The sequence below is a fragment of the Hyperoodon ampullatus genome (assembly GCF_949752795.1).
Source record: "Hyperoodon ampullatus genome assembly, chromosome: 3".
NCBI classification, from domain to species: domain Eukaryota; kingdom Metazoa; phylum Chordata; class Mammalia; order Artiodactyla; family Ziphiidae; genus Hyperoodon; species Hyperoodon ampullatus.
This window is the reverse complement of record NC_136916.1, coordinates 116061937-116081042: the sequence shown is the minus strand read 5'-3', so window position 1 is coordinate 116081042 and position 19106 is coordinate 116061937. Positions and strand designations below refer to the sequence as shown.

General features: G+C 39.6%; 1 protein-coding gene across 1 annotated transcript in view; it reads left to right on the top strand.

Moving 5' to 3' along the window:
• The window catches only part of SNX6 (sorting nexin 6), a gene marked incomplete at its 5' end in the record, with an annotated part of 55514 nt that overhangs the window by 3020 nt on the left and 33388 nt on the right, over positions 1–19106 (top strand). Inside the window, 4 exon segments of the mRNA XM_079700953.1 lie at positions 7006–7110; positions 7946–8056; positions 9848–9969; positions 11898–12021. Of these exon segments, the coding sequence (XP_079557079.1) occupies positions 7006–7110; positions 7946–8056; positions 9848–9969; positions 11898–12021 (462 nt within the window).

Genomic DNA, 19106 nt, shown 5'->3' with positions numbered 1-19106 from the left:
TCCCTCACCTTTTTTTTCCACATGAAATTTGACTTATCATTTAAGACTTGGCCCAGATGTTTGCATTTTCTTTTGTACCTACTCAGCATTTAGCTTGAACACATTCCACATTTACTGATAGTTATTTCCGATAAAAATGTGACATAGGGCTTCCCTGGTGGTGCAGTGGTTGAGAGTCCGCCTGCCGCTGCAGGGGACACGGGTTCGTGCCCCAGTCCGGGAAGATCCCACATGCCACGGAGCGGCTGGGCCCGTGAACCATGGCTGCTGAGCCTGCGCGTCCAGAGCCTGTGCTCCGCAACAGGAGAAGCCACAACAGTGGTGAGAGGCCTGTGTACCGGAAAAAAAAAAAAAAAAATGACATAGATTTTGTTGGCAAAGGATAAGATGAATGTTGGCAGAGGAAGAAGAGAAAGTTCATGCCCTGGGGCCATGGTAGTGTAGTGAGGAGCTTACGGGTGAAGTGCTGTGGGAGTACGAAGGAGAGTGAAGACATAATGATAGCTACACACTGATGAAGTGTTTGCTGCATACTAGGGACTTTCCACACATCAACTCAATTCTCAAATCCCTGTGAAGTAACTGCTACTATTATTCCTACTTGGGAAAGGAAAAGTGAGGTTCAGAGAGATGAAATAACCTGCCCTGGTTCATACAGCCGGTATGAGCTGTATTCAAACTCAGGGAGTCTAGCTATAGGTACTGGGCTGTTAACCACTGTGCTGTTGCCTACAGGAGCTAAGCCTTAAATGTTGATTGTGTAGGCTCCCAGGGATGGGGAAGGCTTGACAGCAGGGAGGATAACGTGTAGGTAGGTCATTAGGTTCCACCTGGAGCACTTTTTCTTACTGGAAGCAGGAGTAGATATGGGTAATACAGATAAAGTGCATAATGTGGGAAGTCCTGAGGGATCACCAGCTAGGAAGGACATATGCCCAGATGAAAATAGCATTGTAGATGACTCCGATGTGGAAGGTGGATTGCTTCTTCCTTGCAGAAAGCAGAGAAACCAGTTACCAGGCTGTTGGTGGCAGTCCAGATGAGAAATGTTAAAGGTAGAACTAAGGCAGTGGAAGAAGGGATGAAGGAGGGGACATAGCAGAGAGATGTTTAGGAGATAGAATGCACAGGGCATAGTGGCTGAATAAATACATGCGCTAGACAGAGGAGAAGGAGATGAGGAATATACGAGAGAATAGCAGAGTTAGAAGGTAGATGATAAGTTTGGTTTTCAGATATGTTGGATTTGAAGTGCCTGTGAAGTGTCTAATCCCTTCCCTGCCAAACTAGAAAGTAAGATCTGAAAGGGTGAAGATTGTGTCCTTTCATTGCTCTATTGCAAGCACATCTGACAGTGGTTGGCACGTTGAAGGCACTCAGTTGTTTAATAAGTAAATACATCCAGGTGGATATGTCTAGTTGGTAACTTGAAATTATGATTGGGAACTTAGAATAAGAGGTGTGAGTTGAAGGTATAAATTTCAGAGTTATTAGTCAAGAATGGCTGAGTTTGCCAACACTAGATAGTACCCAGCGGGAAACAGCATTCACAGGCCAAGGAGAAGAAATGGACTAACTGATGGGGCTGAGATAGGTGGGGAGAAAATGAAAAGAGTCCCCAAAAGTTGAGAGAGTTCTAAGGACATGGTCAGAATGATCATTGAGGCAAAATACCGAAGAGAGATCAAGAAGACTGCAAAGTATTGGATTTGGAAATTAGGTCCTCACTGTGTGGAAGTGTTTTGAGACCAGGGCTAACTTGACTAGAAGAGCAGTGTACGAGCAGGTTCTAGAGCCAACAGGAAGATTACCTGCTCAGGTAGCCGGAGAGCTCTGCTCTCCATGGGACACCACTCCTTCTGAGAATGCAGAGGAGATGGTGAGTACAGATCTATTCATAGAAAGGCTTATTGATGGGTCTGAGGGAAAACAGCTGCTAGTGTTTATTTCTTGGGGGTGTGGGAGACAGGGTCACTTGTTGAGCATAGGTGTGGAAATGCAGTCGAGGGTTGAGATAGTAAAGCTTTGGAGTGGTTGCTCAGGGAATCAGAAGGGGAGCTGAGCAGATCGGCCCTGGACTGTTGAATGGTTTTAAGAGTCTAATGGAGTTGGGAGAGCAATAATTTGTAGTGGACAAGCACAGACAGTTGTGACTTTTCTCTAGCCACACTCAGTTCAAAAAAGCAAAGAAAGTTGATGATTGAATTGATCCTCCATGTGGGAATTTGCAAGCCAAGTACAGCAAAAGAGCAATGGGAGTTGACAAGACCAGCAAGAAAGGCATTGGAGTGACATCATGCGACTCTAGTAATGTTTTGTTGTTTCTGGTATGATGGATGAAAGGAAATCTAGTTTCCAGAAAATATATGTATAATCAACCATTGATTTGACTGCTGAGTATACAGAATATCATAATGGAAATAATTTACTACAGGACTTCCAAAATCATAACTGGTTGTAAATCAACTGTACTTCAATAAAAAAGTTTTTAAAATCATAACTGGACTAGGAGTAAAATAGATTTAAATTTTGGCCTGAGTTAGTGAACTTAACAGAATTTCTGTCTGTCTCATGGGGTTTTTCACTGATTATACTGTAATTCCCTAGAAATAGTTTCTTAGCCCTGTTATGGTTCACGCCTTTCTTTCAGGGCTGCAGTGAGCCAGAAGAATAGGGCCTGGGGGGCCACTGTAAAGATTAGGCTTTTCTCTAAGTGGGAACCCCTTAGGTTTTGAGCAGAAGAGTGATTTCTAGTTTAGTGGTATGGTTCCAGTGGCCCTATAAGGAATATAGATTGAAGAGGGAAAAAGGCAGAAGCAAGAGACCAGTTGGGAGGCTGTTGCAATAATGAGTTATTTTCCTTCTTCCTCCTCCATGCATCCATCCGTCTCTGTACATGTACTTCTCTGGCAAAAGATTAACAGTTAAGTTTTTAGGAGTGTCATAAGGTTGATACTTTAACGTGTAAACACATCAGTGTAGTAAACTAGTAGTGAATGTCCTCTTTACTAAGTAATTATATATGAAGAATTAATCTATCAGCAGTAGGGCAGTGTCTTTAGATTATTTTTCTAAGGATAGTGTGTTTGTGTTGCTTAATCATTTTCTCTGCCTGGGCTTTCTCTTGACCATGATACAAGTGTTTAACCTAGTCAGTCTTTGACAAAAGAAAGTACAAAGTTTATTGGCCCAGATAAGGATTAAACTGGTGAATGTAGTCCAGTTAGAATTTCCTCAAACTGACCTCACTACTTGCACAGTTAATTAAATGTTGATGAATCACAAGTTGTTTGCTTTGACTCTTCCCCTTAAGGAAAACTGTCTAAAATTATTGACTTTTCTGTAAACAGAGAAGAAAATCCACCTGGAAAATCTGTGTACATTTTATGTAATTAACACTAAATTTACAGGAATTCCCTGATGTCCAGTGGTTAGGACTCTGTGATTCCACTGCAGGGGGCCTGGGTTCCACCCGGGTTGGGGAGCTAAGATCCTGCAGATCCTGCAAGCCGTGCCTCATGGCCAAAAAAACAAAAACAAAAACAAGCCACACACTAAATTTACAATATGATATTTTATTAAATCTAAGGTACAATTGATTGGAAGACATATTTTCCAGTGCTTTAATATGCTTTAATAAGGCATACAAGAGAGAACTTACCAAAGAGTTAGAAAATAAGAAGTAGAGGAATAAAAACAAAGGAGGGAACTTCTGGGGCTGATGGAAATGTTCCATATCATAATTATGGTGATGATTACAGGGGTGTAACCTACATATTTGTTTAAACTCTTCAAACTATATACTTAAAATCTGCAGTTCATTATATGTAAACTATACCTAAAAAATAAAGTACAAGACCAAAAGTGGTAAATGTATAATACAGGAATATTTTTTATTGATAAGTTAGAATTTTAAAAAACCAGGTCAGACAAAACAAAGCAAGAAAAGGGGAACAGTGTATTTGGTATAAAAGGATAACGAAATGGAAGACAGAAATATTTTAATAATTTAAAATAATCTTTAATTGGAAGAAAAAATAACAGCCCTTCATATGTAGAAATCCTGAAAGGTGTGTTTCCAAATTGATGGCACAACGGTTTAAAAAAAAGAAAATAAACCTGAAAATTAAAATATACTTAGAGATATGAAATCTGGCAGAAATATTTTATATAATCATTGAAAAGAAAATATTAGCAGTTGAGATGAAGTTTTGACAGAATGTAAAGACAAAGACAACCTGGAAAATCTAGGCCGGTGTTCCCAAGTACGGTTTTTAAGGCTCATTCTGAAGATTCTGTTTTGATACGTCTGGGATAGGGCGTGGGATTCTGTATTTTTTAACAAGCATCCAGGTTGAGTCTTATGAGTTGTGTCTGAAAAATCCTAGACTAGGCAGTGAAAACAAGAAATGGAGAACTGCCAAGGTTATTATTCCAAAAACCATATGATAAATTTATGAGTTTCCTGTGGCTGCTATAACAAATTACTGCAAACCTGACGGGTTAACACAACAGAATTTATTCTCTCACAGTTCTGCAGGCCCGAAGTCTGAAATCACTATCACTGAGCTGAGATCAAGGTGTTGGCAGGGCCACGCTCCCTGAGGCTCTAGCGAAGAATTAGTTACTTGTCTCTTCCAGCTTTCTCGTGGCTGCCTGCAATCCTTGGCTTGTGGCTTTACCACTCTAATCTCTGCCTCCGTAGTTAAGTTGCCTTCTCTTCTTTTGTCTGTGTCACATCTCCCTCTGCCTCCTTCTTATAAAGGTACATGTAATTGTATTTAGGACCCACCTGGATAATCCAGGATAATCTCCCCATCTTTTTTACCATATAAGGAAACATCCACAGGGATTTGGATATGGATGTCTTTTGGGGAGCTGTAATTCATCCCACCACAATAAACATCTTAAGAGTGGCCTGAATGTGAGTAAAAAGAAATAAGGAAACAGATTTCTTAAATTAGAATTAAGGTAAGGGGTTAGAGGGCAGGTAGGAAGGACAGTTTGAAGACATAAGGCTAAATAAAAGCAAGAAAACCAAAGAATAAAGTACTCTCTAATGTTTCCAATACTTCAGAAGCAATGAAGATAGTTGGAAAATGAAAAAGAATACTTCTTTGTAATTCAAAACAACCTTTAAGTTCATTTCTTTTATCAGACAGTGGACTACATGTAGCATTGAGTACAATAGCAATTTTTAAAATATTTTAAACTATTTTTATGTAAGTTTATAGTATTAACTTTTAAAAATATGATTACTGATTGAAATTTATTTTAATATAAACTTATTAAAGTTATCAATAAAGTTTTCATTAAAGGCCATGCAATTTAAATAGTGATTAATTTCTTCTGTGACTCTTAAGTTAGATTGTATGTAATGGTATTTATTTTTTAAAAACATGTCTAGTCAATACAGAACCAAAAGAGCAAAAATGAAATAGTATGTTACTTTCATTACTTATAAACAACCCTATTTAATGGAAAACTTCACAATATTCATCTTTTAATAAATCACAAGATTTCTTAAAGGCTTATTTTTTTCCTATTTATAAAAGTAATACATGCATATTGTGGAAAGTTGGGAGAATAAAAGAATACACAAAGAAGCAAATCCACTGCAACTCACATTTTGTTGTATTTCCTGTGAGCCTTTTATGTATGCATTTTTTAACATCTTTATTAGAGTATAATTGCTTTACAATGGTGTGTTAGTTTCTGCTTTACATCAAAGTGAATCAGCTATACATATACATATATCCCCATATCTCCTCCCTCTTTTCGTCTCCCTCGCACCCTCCCTATCCCACCCCTCTAGGTGGTCACAAAGCACTGAGCTGATCTCCCTGTGCTATGCGGCTGCTTCCCACTAGCTCTCTATTTTACATTTGGTAGTGTATATAAGTCCATGCCACTCTCTCACTTTGTCCCAGCTTACCCTTCCCCGTCCCCGTGTCCTCAAGTCCATTCTCTATGTCTGCCTCTTTATTCCTGTCCTGCCCCTAGGTTCTTCAGAACCATTTTTGCATTTTTTAATGTAATTGAGATCATAGAATAAACAGTTTTGCTTCCAGCATTTTTTCCATTTGCATTGTAATTGAAATTTGAAACACTAATGACTAGGTAAGATTCCAAAGTCAGTCCTGGCTTTTACAACTAGAGTATTTGAAGCAAGCTACTTAGTTACACTTTAAATATTTCATATCTTTGCAGCTGGCTGAGACTTTATCTTTTAGTGTGTTTGCTTCTTTTGTAAATCTCCAAGTTACCCAAAGATGTTAGAATGTTCATTTGTTTAAAGGGGAAGAAAAATGGATGAAATTTAAGAATTATAAGTAGAATTATGATTAGAATTATATGTGGAGAAGTTTTCTCATAAATGGGTAAATAGAAATGGGTGTATAGAGTAAAATTTAATTTAGAAGAATTAAAGAGTACTGTAGAGTAAAATTTAATTCATATCACAGGAGTTAATTATTGAGTATTTATTATATGTTATTTTTTTAGCACTTTACATATACATAATATATATGTAATATATTTAATTATCATTAATAGTTTTATTGTATATTCCTAAATTAAAATAAGCAATAGAATTTAAATGATTGGCCAATATTCTTTTTATTATTTTTCTTGTTCTTAAAGGTAGATACATTTTAGAACACTTGAACTTTTAAAGGACCATCTTCTTGGAAAATAGTTTACTTTTTGGGTGAAACTGTAATAATGTTTAGCACATTGACTCATACAGAGCAAAGTATAGTTGCATGGTGTAGAATGAAAATTGGTTAAGATAATAACATACCCAAAGCACCTCCCCCCAAAAGATAGAGATAGATAGATAAATAGATAGATACAGATATAGATATATAGAGTAAATGAACTTGAGTACTTTTTAGATTTCAGATTCTTTAGTTTAGTTTTTGCATTGTCTTATTGTCTGGGAGAAGAATTAAATTGTATAAAAGCCTTCAGAATTTTCATTGAGTTATTATTTTCTTTTTCTAGCTTAAAGCAATAAATGTAGATCTTCAAAGTGATGCTGCTCTGCAGGTGGACATTTCTGATGCTCTTAGTGAGAGAGATAAAGTAAAATTCACTGTTCACACAAAGGTAAATGGGATTTTGTACTTCTGTTATTTTAGTTATTGTGCTAATGTTACATATGTAATAATATATTGACTAAAATTTTGGTTTTGAACATAATTAGAAATTCTATTTTAGTTTATAATTCACTGCTGTTATTTTAACAAAACATTTTAGGGAAATGTACTTTTTAAAGATTAACATTTGAGAATTAATCATAGAACTTAGACATAGTACAAATTTAATTTTCTCTAGACTTTAATATCTTTTACCATTCTTGTTATTTTCAATTTTGTTATATTCCTTCAGTTAAATTACTGGGTTTTTTTTTTTTGCGGTACGCGGGCGTGTCACTGTTGTGGCCTCTCCCGTTGCGGAGCACAGGCTCCGCACGTGCAGGCTCAGCGGCCATGGCTCACAGGCCCAGCCGCTCCGCGGCATGTGGGATCCTCCCGGACTGGGGCACAAACCCATGTCCCCTGCATCGGCAGGCGGACTCTCAACCACTGCGCCACCAGGGAAGCCCAAATTACTGTTTTAACAGACTATTTTCTTTTTAGATTTCAGTTCTCAGTCACATTTTCAGATTGTGATCTATTTTTCTTTGTTTGAATAGTTGAGTTTGATATATTTATAGGATAACTTTGTAATGGTAGAAGTACAATATAATAAGAGGCTGTCAGCTTATTTTCTCAAAGATCCCAGGATAATTTTGTCTGGGTGTCTCAGGGTTTTCATAATAGAGTGTAAAAGCACTGAGAATCTTTCATAAAAGACTAATTTTAAAAAATAAGGTATAAAATGTTGAAAGTGTTTTTAGTGTCGCTTCGATTTTTATTTGAGAGAATCTCTTTCTTTGCAGAGTTCATTGCCAAATTTTAAACAAAACGAGTTTTCAGTTGTTCGACAACATGAGGAATTTATCTGGCTTCACGATTCCTTCGTTGAAAATGAAGACTATGCAGGTTACATTGTAAGTGTTGAGGTTCCATTTTAATCCCATTTTCTAGGAGCTTTTTAGATACTTTATTATGTATTGAAATCTTATTTCGCACTTCTAGTGAACTGAGGTAGTTTTTTTAAATTGCCAGCTACAAAACGTAATTGGCTACCACTTTTATCCTGAGTTGTCTTATTTGGGAGTGTGGGGATATGGATATGTTATTCTCCCTCATTTAAACTTAAATTCTTACTGTTTATTAAAATAGAAATGGGTTTGTCCTAGGGAGTAGCTAAGGGGGTATTACAGACCATACTGGTCTTGAACCCTTAGGTAGACAGGTGTTTAGAGTTGGAGGGCTCCTTAAGAGATTATCTAATATAAATATGCACTGGGTGTTATGCCTCAGCTGTTGACCACAGTCAGATTTCTGAAGTTTAGTTTCATTTGATTTCCTTGAAATCATCCTGACCTCACCTGCTTCCATCTTTATCCTTGTGGCCCCTCCTTCTCAGTCATTTGCTTTTTTTTCTTTCTACAAGTTGAGTTTGGTGGACAACTGGCAGTGCTTTTTCTTTTTTTCTTTTTGGTTACTTACCAGTTTATATAAAGGATACAACTCAGGAACAGCCAAATGGAAGAAGAGATGCATAGGATGAGGTATTGGGGTGGGGGGTTGACACAGAACTTTCATGACCTTTTCAGGACGCACCACCTTCCATTTTCCCAGCATGTCAATGTGTTTACCAGCCTGGAAGCTCCTCCTATTTCCACCTTTTTTCCCCTCATCTTCTTGTTGTGTGATGACATTTTCTTACTACTTTTTTCTCCCATAGACTAAACACTCCTCAAAGATCAAGACCATGTCTTATTTATCTTTATATGCCAGTTGTTCAGTATCATGCTTGGCACATAGTAGATGCTGTGTGTGGGCATCAATGAATGTGTGCTGATCTGTATTTGATGCTTCCTTCCCTATTGCTTTCCTTGGTGTAATCCTTTTCTTCAGGTCATTGTTATTTTAACTTTCCGCTACTTACCTTTTCTTCCTCTTACTTGCTCTCTTTGCTTTCCATCATTTCCCCTTAACAGTTCTTACTTGTAGGCTCTTCCTCCTACGATAAGTTTTTTCTTAGATCCTTCCCTTGAATGATATGTCTCTTCTAGATCTTATATTTTTATTTAAGGTAAGTGCTTACTTACCCACTTACTGTGGGTGAATAAGATGAGGTTAGTCATTAGTCTGTATCTTGTTCTCTTGTTTGTAAGTCAGTGCTTTCTGCCTCTGGTACACCCTAATCATACCATTTACATACTTTTGAAAAATAGTATACATATTTGCTACACATTTATTTAGTGTGTACTCAAAGCTTAATGCACATAGACATTTGAGGACTCTAGGTTGCCACATCTAGAATCTGCAGACTAAAGTTCGGGTACTACTGTTCTAACACCAGAAAATAGCACTCTGCTCTTGTTTCTTCCTTGGTGTCAAGGATCTCAAGGATCTTAATTTCTAGACTTAATCAAATTCTCTAACCTTAATTGGGATATTTCTGGTATCCAGTTCATTCAGGATGACTTTAGCTCTCTCAGACAACAGTCTTTTATGGTGGCAGTAGTACAATTGCTGCAAGAAATTAAAGTCTTTAAAACTAGTGATTTGGGGGACTTCCCTGGCGGCCCAGTGGTTAAGACTCCATGCTTCCACTGCAGGGGGCATGGGTTTGATCCCTGGTCAGGGAACTAAGATCCCGCATGCCGTGCAGTGCGGTCAAAAAACAACAACAACAACAAAAAACTAGTGATTTGGTTCCATTACAGATCCCTCCAGCACCACCAAGACCTGATTTTGATGCCTCAAGGGAAAAACTACAGAAACTTGGAGAAGGAGAAGGGTCTATGACAAAGGAAGAATTCACAAAGATGAAACAGGAGCTGGAAGCGTATGTGATTTTTGTTGTTAATTGTGCTTATTTTAATGCCTTTTTTGTTTTGTTTTTGTTTTTTTGCTCTCTGATATCCCATCCTTTCAATCATTTCACCACATTGACCCTTTCTGGGAGATACAGGTTTAAGCCATACAACCAGTGTTAATGATCATGATCAGAGCCTACAGGAAAATTATAGAATAATTGTCTGCACTGTAAAATTCTTTAAATTACAGTTTTAAATAGACTCTGAAAATTGAAAACAGAAGATCCAAAAGTTTATAAAAAATAGTAGAAAGGGAAATAATGACTTTTTTAACGCACAGTGTAAATCGTTTCATTTTTTATTTACAAGGCCTTAGTCACTACTCACCTGGTTCTCTTTTTTTGAGTGTGCATAGTACCAAGACTTCTGTTTCTCATAGAAGTGTGCACTGAGCAACTCTGAATGTATTCTGCTTTCTTTTTCAGAAAGTGTGTGTGTGTGTGTGTGTGTGTGTGTAATTTTCCCCCTCCTCTTTTCTCTGTCTGTGGCTTCTGGCTGAAGGGAAAAAATAGGAGCAAAGTAACGAGAGAATAGTTTTTTAATGTTTTTTATTAAATGATTACTAGTTTCATATATACTAGACATATTAAATCCTTGAAAAAATTGAGATAATTTCTATTTCATTTTTAGCATATTTGCTGAAAATACAGTTTTTCCTCTTAAACATTCGAAATAATTTTGGATTTGCTATATATTGTTTTTCTGTATTTTGAGAGTTATACAAGGAAACAACTTTCCTTGCATTATCATCACCTTCATCACTCTTTTTCTGGTCATTTCTCCCCTTTGTGCATTTCCTTTTCTCTTCTTGCACTGAATTTCAGTTTCTAAGCATATTTTCACAGTGCTACTAGACTCCTTCAGATGCTAAACTCTTGACAAGATAAATTAACATAGTAGGTCTTCTTTGTTAAAGTGTAAGTGACAGATATTTTAAGAATTCTGTCCATCCATACTGAGTGCAAGCAGTAGTCTGATAGCAGACAGATATATAATTCTATAGTTTATAAGACTGAAAGCTGGAAATTAGCAGAGCACATTAATATTGAAAGAATCAGTGGTTTTCCAGTGGCCCTGATCATGATTCTTTTGTGGTCTGGTTAGGGGTTGGATAACAGAGAACCTTGGGTTTATTCTCCTGCTACTTCCATCCTCTGCATCCTTCTTTTTTGTCTTCACTGAATGACTACCCTCACAGAGATCAAACTTCTCCCAACATTGGTCCTGCTGGTTTGCTGGTATGTAAAACTTATCCTCCTTGCACGTAGTTGAAGCAAGAATATTGGGCCTTTTCCTTGAGTGTTTTTTCGAAACTGACATGTATTACTATATGATTGCTGTGATTCACTGATGATAGTAAAATATTTTAAACACAGTTCTTCAATTGTAATGGCAAAAATTAGTCTCTCCATGGTGTGTTTCTTTCTTGTGTGCTTGGGTCATTAGATAAAAATAGTTATTAATGTTGAAAATATGATTACTGAGGTTTGGTTTCTGATTTTTTTTTGTATGAAGGTGTTTAAAAGCAGTAATTATCTAGAAATTGAATTATTAAAGTTGTACAGTATAATTTGTAGTATACTTTCTCTGAAGCTAAAAACAAAAACCCCTATAGTTACCTTTAACATCAACCTGCATAGGAAGAAAGGTTCATAAAACCTAAAAATATTAACATTTAAATGTAATAAATACTATTAACTAGCATGAAGTCTTTTCAGAGCTGGGTTTTATATATTGAATATTTCATTAACAGCTCAACTAAAAGCTTTGTTTACATGGATTATATCTTTGTATCTCTAATTTTGCATTTAGAATAATTCAAAGAGTATTTGCTGAAAAAACTGTTGCAGATGTTTTTCTGCAGTATTTTACCTTTAATTTTGTGTATTGTTTCTAGTGAGTATTTGGCAATATTCAAGAAGACCGTTGCGATGCATGAAGTGTTCCTGTGTCGTGTGGCAGCACATCCTATTTTGAGAAAAGATTTAAATTTCCATGTCTTCCTGGAATATAATCAAGATGTGAGTATCGATCAAAGTAGTGATCAAGGTTTATTTTTAAAGCATCATTGGAAAGAGTAGGGAGTTGTTAGAAAAGGCTTAAGGCCTTATAAAAACATTTTATAAAATGTTCTTATTTTTCAAGCAGTTTAAAATGACTCTTTTTCATGGGACCTCTCTCGTCAATATATTCTCCAATGACATTCATGATTCTGCCCAAGGTCTCAGGGCCAACAGGAAATTTGACTGGTGCACCAGAATCCAGGACTTCTGGCCTCTAACCAAGCCTTCTGTACCATCCATGGCAGTGGTCCTTGCTGTGCTCTCACGCAAATGCCGGGCCACCTCCAAAACCAGCCTGGTCTCCCTGCCTTGCACTTCCAGGGCGTTTAGGATGGGTGGCAGTCCCTCCTCAAATTGGACATCCACCGCTACACCAATGACCATAACAATGTGCCCAGTGGCAGCGCCTGCCTTTGGCAAGGGAGATGTTTAAGCGGCATTGTCTCTGGCAGGCTGGAGCGGCTCCCAGTAAGAGCTAGGCTTGGGGTAGTGGTGCTGAAGGGCTGAGTCCCTGAAAGGCCCCAGAGGCCGGGGCAGTGGCCACACGACCCACAAGACCCAACATGGCGGAGCCTGGGGCGGAGCTGGAATTAAGAGCATTTGACTTTAACACCTCACTTCCCAGTCAAGTGAGAAAAATCCCTGCTGGGTTCCTCATCTCAGAAAAGAGTCTTTTTTTTTTTTTTTTTTTTTTAAATATAAATTTATTTATTTATTTTTGGCTGCGTTGGGTCTTTGTTGCTGCGCGTGGGCTTTCTCTAGTTGCAGGGGCTACTCTTCATTGTGGTGCACAGGCTTCTCATTGCAGTGGCCTCTCGTTGCAGAGCACGGGCTCCAGTAGTTGTGACACGCAGGCTCAGTAGTTGTGGCATGTGGACTCAGTAGTTGTGGCACATGGGCTTAGTTGCTCCGTAGCATGTGGGATCCTCCCGGAGCAGGGCTCGAACCCGTGTCCCCTGCATTGGCAGGCGGATTCTTAACCACTGTGCCACCAGGGAAGCCCAGAAAAGAGTCTTTTACCATCGTTTTTTGTTTGTTTGTTTGTTTGTTTGTTTTTGCGGTATGCGGGCCTCTCACTGTTGTGGCCTCTTTGTTGTGGAGCACAGGTTCCAGATGCGCAGGCTCAGCGGCCATGGCTCACGGGCCCAGCCGCTCCACGGCATGTGGGATCTTCCCGGACCGGGGCACGAACCCGTGTCCCCTGCATCGGCAGGCGGACTCTCAACCACTGCGCCACCAGGGAGGCCCCCTAAAAGAGTCTTTTAGATTCAACACAAAATGTGATGCGATCGTCTGGAGCAGAATGCCATCCCTAAGTCCCTCACATCTCTAGGTGGAGCTGAGATGCTGGGCAAATTCACGACTCTCACTGATGTGTTAAGGGCTTAGATCTTGATCAGTCATCTTAAGTTATTAGTTGCAGAACAGTGTTTTTATGCTGTTGCATTGTATAAATCTGATTTCTTTATTCTGGTGTGTAAATATTATTTGTTGGTATAAATAATTGGTTATATCAATTTGCTGGTTTTACTCATCTGTAAATCCCGAGTCTCTAGAAAAGTAATATGTACATAAGACTTACTTGATGCAAAAAAAAAAAATGATTCCTTTTCAGTGATAATGTACTGTTTCAGTAGAACTTGAGTGGATTAATTTTTTAGATGATGGTATATTATGTTATTACTGGGATACTGATTTTCATCCTGAATTGTGAACTCCTTAAGAAATAGGGTTATTGGGCTTCCCTGGTTGCACAGTGATTCAGAATCTGCCTGCCAACGCAGAGGACATGGGTTCGAGCCCTGGTCCGGGAAGATCCCACATGCCACGGAGCAACTAAGCAACTACTGAGCCTGCGCTCCAGAGCCCACGAGCCACAACTCCTGAAGCCCGCGTGCCACAGCTACTGAAGCCCACGTGCCACAACTACTGAAGCCCATGCGCCTAGAGTCCATGCTCCTCAACAAGAGAAGCCACTGTAATGAGAAGCCCGCACACTGAAACAAAGAGTAGCCCCCGCTCACTGCAAGTAGAGAAAGCCCGCACGGAGCCAAAAATAAATAAATAAATATTTTTTAAAAAGAGAAAAGAAAAAGAAATAGGGTTATTAGGGCTTCCCTGGTGGCTCAGTGGTTGAGAATCTTCCTGCCAGTGCAGGGGACATGGGTTCGAGCCCTGGTCTTGGAAGATCACACATGCTGTGGAGCAACTAAGCCTGTGCTCTAGAGCCCGCGCTCTAGAGGCCGCGAGCCACAGCTACTGAGCCCGCGTGCCACAACTACTGAAGCCTGCGCACCTAGAGCCCATGCTCCACAAGAGAGGCCACCGCCATGAGAAGCCCTCACACCACAACGAAGAGTAGCCCCCACTCACTACAACTAGAGAAAGCCTGCGCACAGCAACGAAGACCCAACGCAGTCAAAAATAAATAAATGGGGCTTCCCTGGTGGCGCAGTGGTTGAGAGTCCGCCTGCTGATGCAGGGGACGTGGATTCGTGCCCCAGTCTGGGAAGATCCCACATGCCATGGAGTGGCTGGGCCCATGAGCCATGGCCGCTGAGCCTGTGCGTCTGGAGCCTGTGCTCCGCAACGGGAGAGGCCACAGCAGTGAGAGGCCCACGTACTGCAGAAAAAAAACAACAAAGAAAACTAAATAAATGAAATAAAAATTATTTTAAAAAAGAAGTAGGGTTATTAAATTTATTAATGTTCTTAAATTTGAGTTTGGAGGCTTCTGAAGCCTTATGGAGAATTCCAGAGAACTGCTTGAGGTAAAGAATTCAATGCTACTTTTGGGTTAATCATTGACTCTTGATCTGTTTAACCTGCCTTCTTCAGTGCTGATTATTCCTACTTTTCCTCCCTCCCTCCCTGCCTGAAAACTCTGTTATAATGCAAAAAGAGATTTGAGGTGGTTGAACTTTGAAAGTTTCTTCATTTGTGGTTCTGGAAGAACTCTTTTCAGTGGATGGGTGATACAGATCTTGGGATCTATATTTGACAATATTAACTCATAATTTTAGTAGAAAACAAATGTAAACATAGTGGTTTGTTTGCTTACAAGTCAACATCAAGATCAAAGAATTTTGTGTATACAAATTTTCCCTCTTCGTTTGGTTTTAGTAGCCGTGACAATAAAATGTCCTAAGTCTAGCAGTAGAGAAAACTTATAAAAGGGTATGAAAGTATAACTCAAAATGTAGCACTTTAGCATGGGTACTCTCACAAGCATAAGTGTAGTATGTGGTACTGGCCTGTGGTCACTTAATAACTAGAAATTGTAAAGAATGCTGGCTATATTGTGAATTATAAGAGTCTAAAAATGATTCATGAATAGGGTTGCTAACAAACACATGATAGAATGCTGTCATCACTTTTTTACCTTTATGAGTTTGTTTATGCTGGCCTTTATTATGGCCTGGACTAAAACGTTAACAGTAATTTGGTAGAGCAACATAGGTGTAAATTGAGGCATGGTGGTACCAGCAGAAGGCCACCTTAGTACTCAGGCTCCAAGTACTCTATCCTATTGCCACAGCCCTTAGTACTATCTGAAATTATATATCTGTATGTATGTATGTATGTATTTATTTATTTATTTGGCTGCGTTCGGTCTTCATTGCAGTGTGCATGCTTTTCTCTAGTTGTGGAGAATAGGAGCTACTCTTCGTTGCAGCGCATCGGCCTCTCATTGCAGTGGCTTCTCTTGTTGCGGAGCACGGGCTCTAGGCGTGTGGGCTTCAGTAGTTGTGGCTCACAGACTTTAGAGCGCAGGCTCAGTAGTTGTGGCTTGCGGGCTCTAGAGCACAGACTCAGTAGTTGAGGTGCACGAGCTTAGTTGCTCCGTGGCATGTGGGATCTTCCCAGACCAGGGCTCAAACCCATGTCCCCTGCATCAGCAGGCGAGTCTTAACCACTGCACCACCAGGGAAGTCCCTATATCTGTATTTTAAAAATTTGTTTATATATCCATTATCTATCTCCCCCTACTAAAAAGTAAGCTCTCTGGGAGTAAGACTTGAATTTTTCACCATTGTATCCTCACTATTTTAGAATTGTGCCTGACCGTTAAGATGTAAAATTAATATTTGTTAAAATAATAAGTGAAAGATTATTAAGTGTTTAGTTCAGCTTTATAAAGAGCTTTCATAAATCCTAGGATTTCATATTTTTTTTCCCACCAAGGTAGATTTATTTTTTCCTTACAAATGTTTTTTTAATATATTTGTTGTTGTTTTTGTTTGTTTGTTTATGGTTGCACCAGGTCTTAGTTGTGGCACGTGGGCTCTTTTTAGTTGTGGCATGTGGACTCTTAGTTGCGGCATGCAAACTCTCTAGTTGTGGCATGCATGCGGGATCTAGTTCCCTGACCAGGGATGGAACCTGGGCCCCCTGCATTGGGAGCACGGAGTCTTAACCTCTAGACCACCAGGGAAGTCCCTCTTCCTTACAAATTAATATGTGCTTAATAGAGATGATGATGATGATGCATTTTAGTAACGCTTTTAATATCAGCAAATGGTTGTTTTGGAGAAAGTCTAGAAAGATGGACTGGAAAGTGTTTTGCAAATATTTTTTAATTAATTAATAACAAGTATGTTAACAGGTTGTAGAAGATCATAGGCCCAAAATTAAAAGGTTTTTCTCAACCTTGTCTCTAATGCTGTTTCTCAGATCTTTACTCTGTTCAGTGGTGCTGGAAAAGAAATCTGTCTGTGCTATTCTACTATCTGAGCTTCAGAGGGTCATGGGACTGATGAGCTGTTGAAATAGAGTGAAAGTGTCTTGAAGTCTGAAAAAGCTGTGGGTCATCTGGAAGGCCTAGAAACTCTTGTTGCAGCATTTAGTCCTATGAGAAATGGTCACTGCTGTAAGGAATGATTGCCTGTAGTATCGCTTTCCTTATGTAGCTCTGCCCCTTCTGTTTCCAGTACCTATAGCTTTAGTCTGCTTCTCAGTAGCTTAAATATTTAACCTATTCAACACCCTAATCTTCATTCATTTCTTCCTGCCACATCAGTGACCACACCCAGCACCTTGTCTCACCTCTGAGTTCTTTTTTTTTTTTTAAATAAATTTATTTGTTTATTTTTGGCTGCATTGGGTCTTCCTTGCTGCACACAAGCTTTCTCTAGTTGCAGCGAGCTGGGGCTACTCTTCGTTGCAGTGCATGGGCTTCTCATTGCGGTGGCTTCTCTTGTTGTGGAGCACGGGCTCTAGGCACGTGGGCTTAGTAGTTGTGGCTCGCGGCCTCTAGAGCACAGGCTCAGTAGTTGTGGCACTCGGGCTTATATGCTCCGCGGCATGTGGGATCTTCCCGGACCAGGGCTCGAACCTGTGTCCCCTGCATTGGCAGGCGGATTCTTAACCACTGCGCCACCAGGGAAGCCCCACCTCTGAGTTCTTAAACCCTAATATTATAGACTCCAAACATAGCCTTCTGTCCTGACGGCTCCCTTTTTCCCTGTTCCCCTTATAGTAGTTCTTTGACTCACTGCTGCATCTAGACCCTTGACCTCCCCTGTACTTTGACACTGTCAATAGTCCTTTTGTCTTTCTCTTCTCACCTAGAGTTCCTGCTCTGTTCCTTGTAACAAGGTTATGACTTTAGACAGGTCTCTCCCATTTTCCATTAAAGCTGATTTCAGTAATTCTTCTTGATCAGATAGTGGCCTTGTTCACGGTGGGGCGGGGGGACACCAGTCAGAAATCAAATCCCTGAGCCTCCTGCATCCCCGCAGCCTTCAACCACCTTGGTGGCCACACTCATTTAATAGCTTCTTTTCTTTTTTCTTTTTTACTTTCTCCTTTCCAATCTCGATTCCTTTTTTTCCTTTGCTTGCCTAACTGCCCTGACTAGAACCTCCAGTACAGTATTAAATGGAAGTGACAAGAGCAGACATCCTTGTTTTGTCCCTGATCTTAGGGAGAAAGTACTCACTGTTTCACTGTCAGGTATGATGTTAATGGTGGGTTTTTTCATAGATGCCATTTGTCAGCTTAAAGAAGTTCTTTTCTATTCCTAGTTTTTTGAGTGGTTCTATAATGAAAAAGTACATCTATTGAGGTGGTCATGCAGTTTTTCTCCTTTATTCTATTAATGTGGTGAAATACATCATGCTTTTCCATGTTGACTAAGATATCTTTCTAGCTATGCTGGCTCCCATGTACTTGTGGATCTATGGGAATCTCTCTTGATGTGTTTTCGTCTTAACTCTAAAGCTACTTCCCAGTCTCTTTCATGGGCTTTATCCTCCATATATCCATTCATTTAAATCTGATTCTTCCAAGCTTCCTCACTGAGTTCTCTAGAAGTCTAAAAGTTCCTCTAGACTTCTAATTCTGTAAATTCTAAGTCATATCATTTACTCCTGTGGCTCCATCTACTCTAATATGCTCTTAAGTTAGAAATCGATGGGAACTCCCTGGTGGTCCAGTGGTTAGGACCCTGCGCTTCCACTGCAGGGGGCACGGGTTTGATCCCTGGTTGGGGAACTAAGATCCCGCAAGCTGTGTGGTACAGTGAAAGGAAGGAAGGAAGGAAGGGAGGGAGGGAGGGAGGAAGGAAGGAATCTGTATCACCCCTGAGTCCCCTTGGCATTTTACCCTCAGCTGCACTCTTCTTTACGTTCATGCCTCCTTTTGTATTCTCTGTATATCTCAAAAAAGGTATCACTACCTCCCAGTCCCTTACACTGTGAAAATTACTCAGGATTCCTATTGCCTACTCAGGAGTCACCAAGCTCTCTCTGTTTTATTTTACTATATTAGGAATGTATCTGCATCCTTCCATCACTAGACCTAAAGATTAGTCCTGACTTTCATAATCTTTGCCTGGCTTTTCGAAGCCGTTCCTGACTGGTCATTCAACCTCCAGTCTTCTCTTTCTCACCCCCTCAGTCTGTGTTAAGTTCTTTGGGGGCTCCCCTAATGCCCCATGGATACCTTTAACACTCTACTCCTCACACTGTATGTAATTATATGTTTACTTCTCTCTGTCCTCCTCTGCACCATAAGTTACTTTAAGAATAGGGACCATCTCT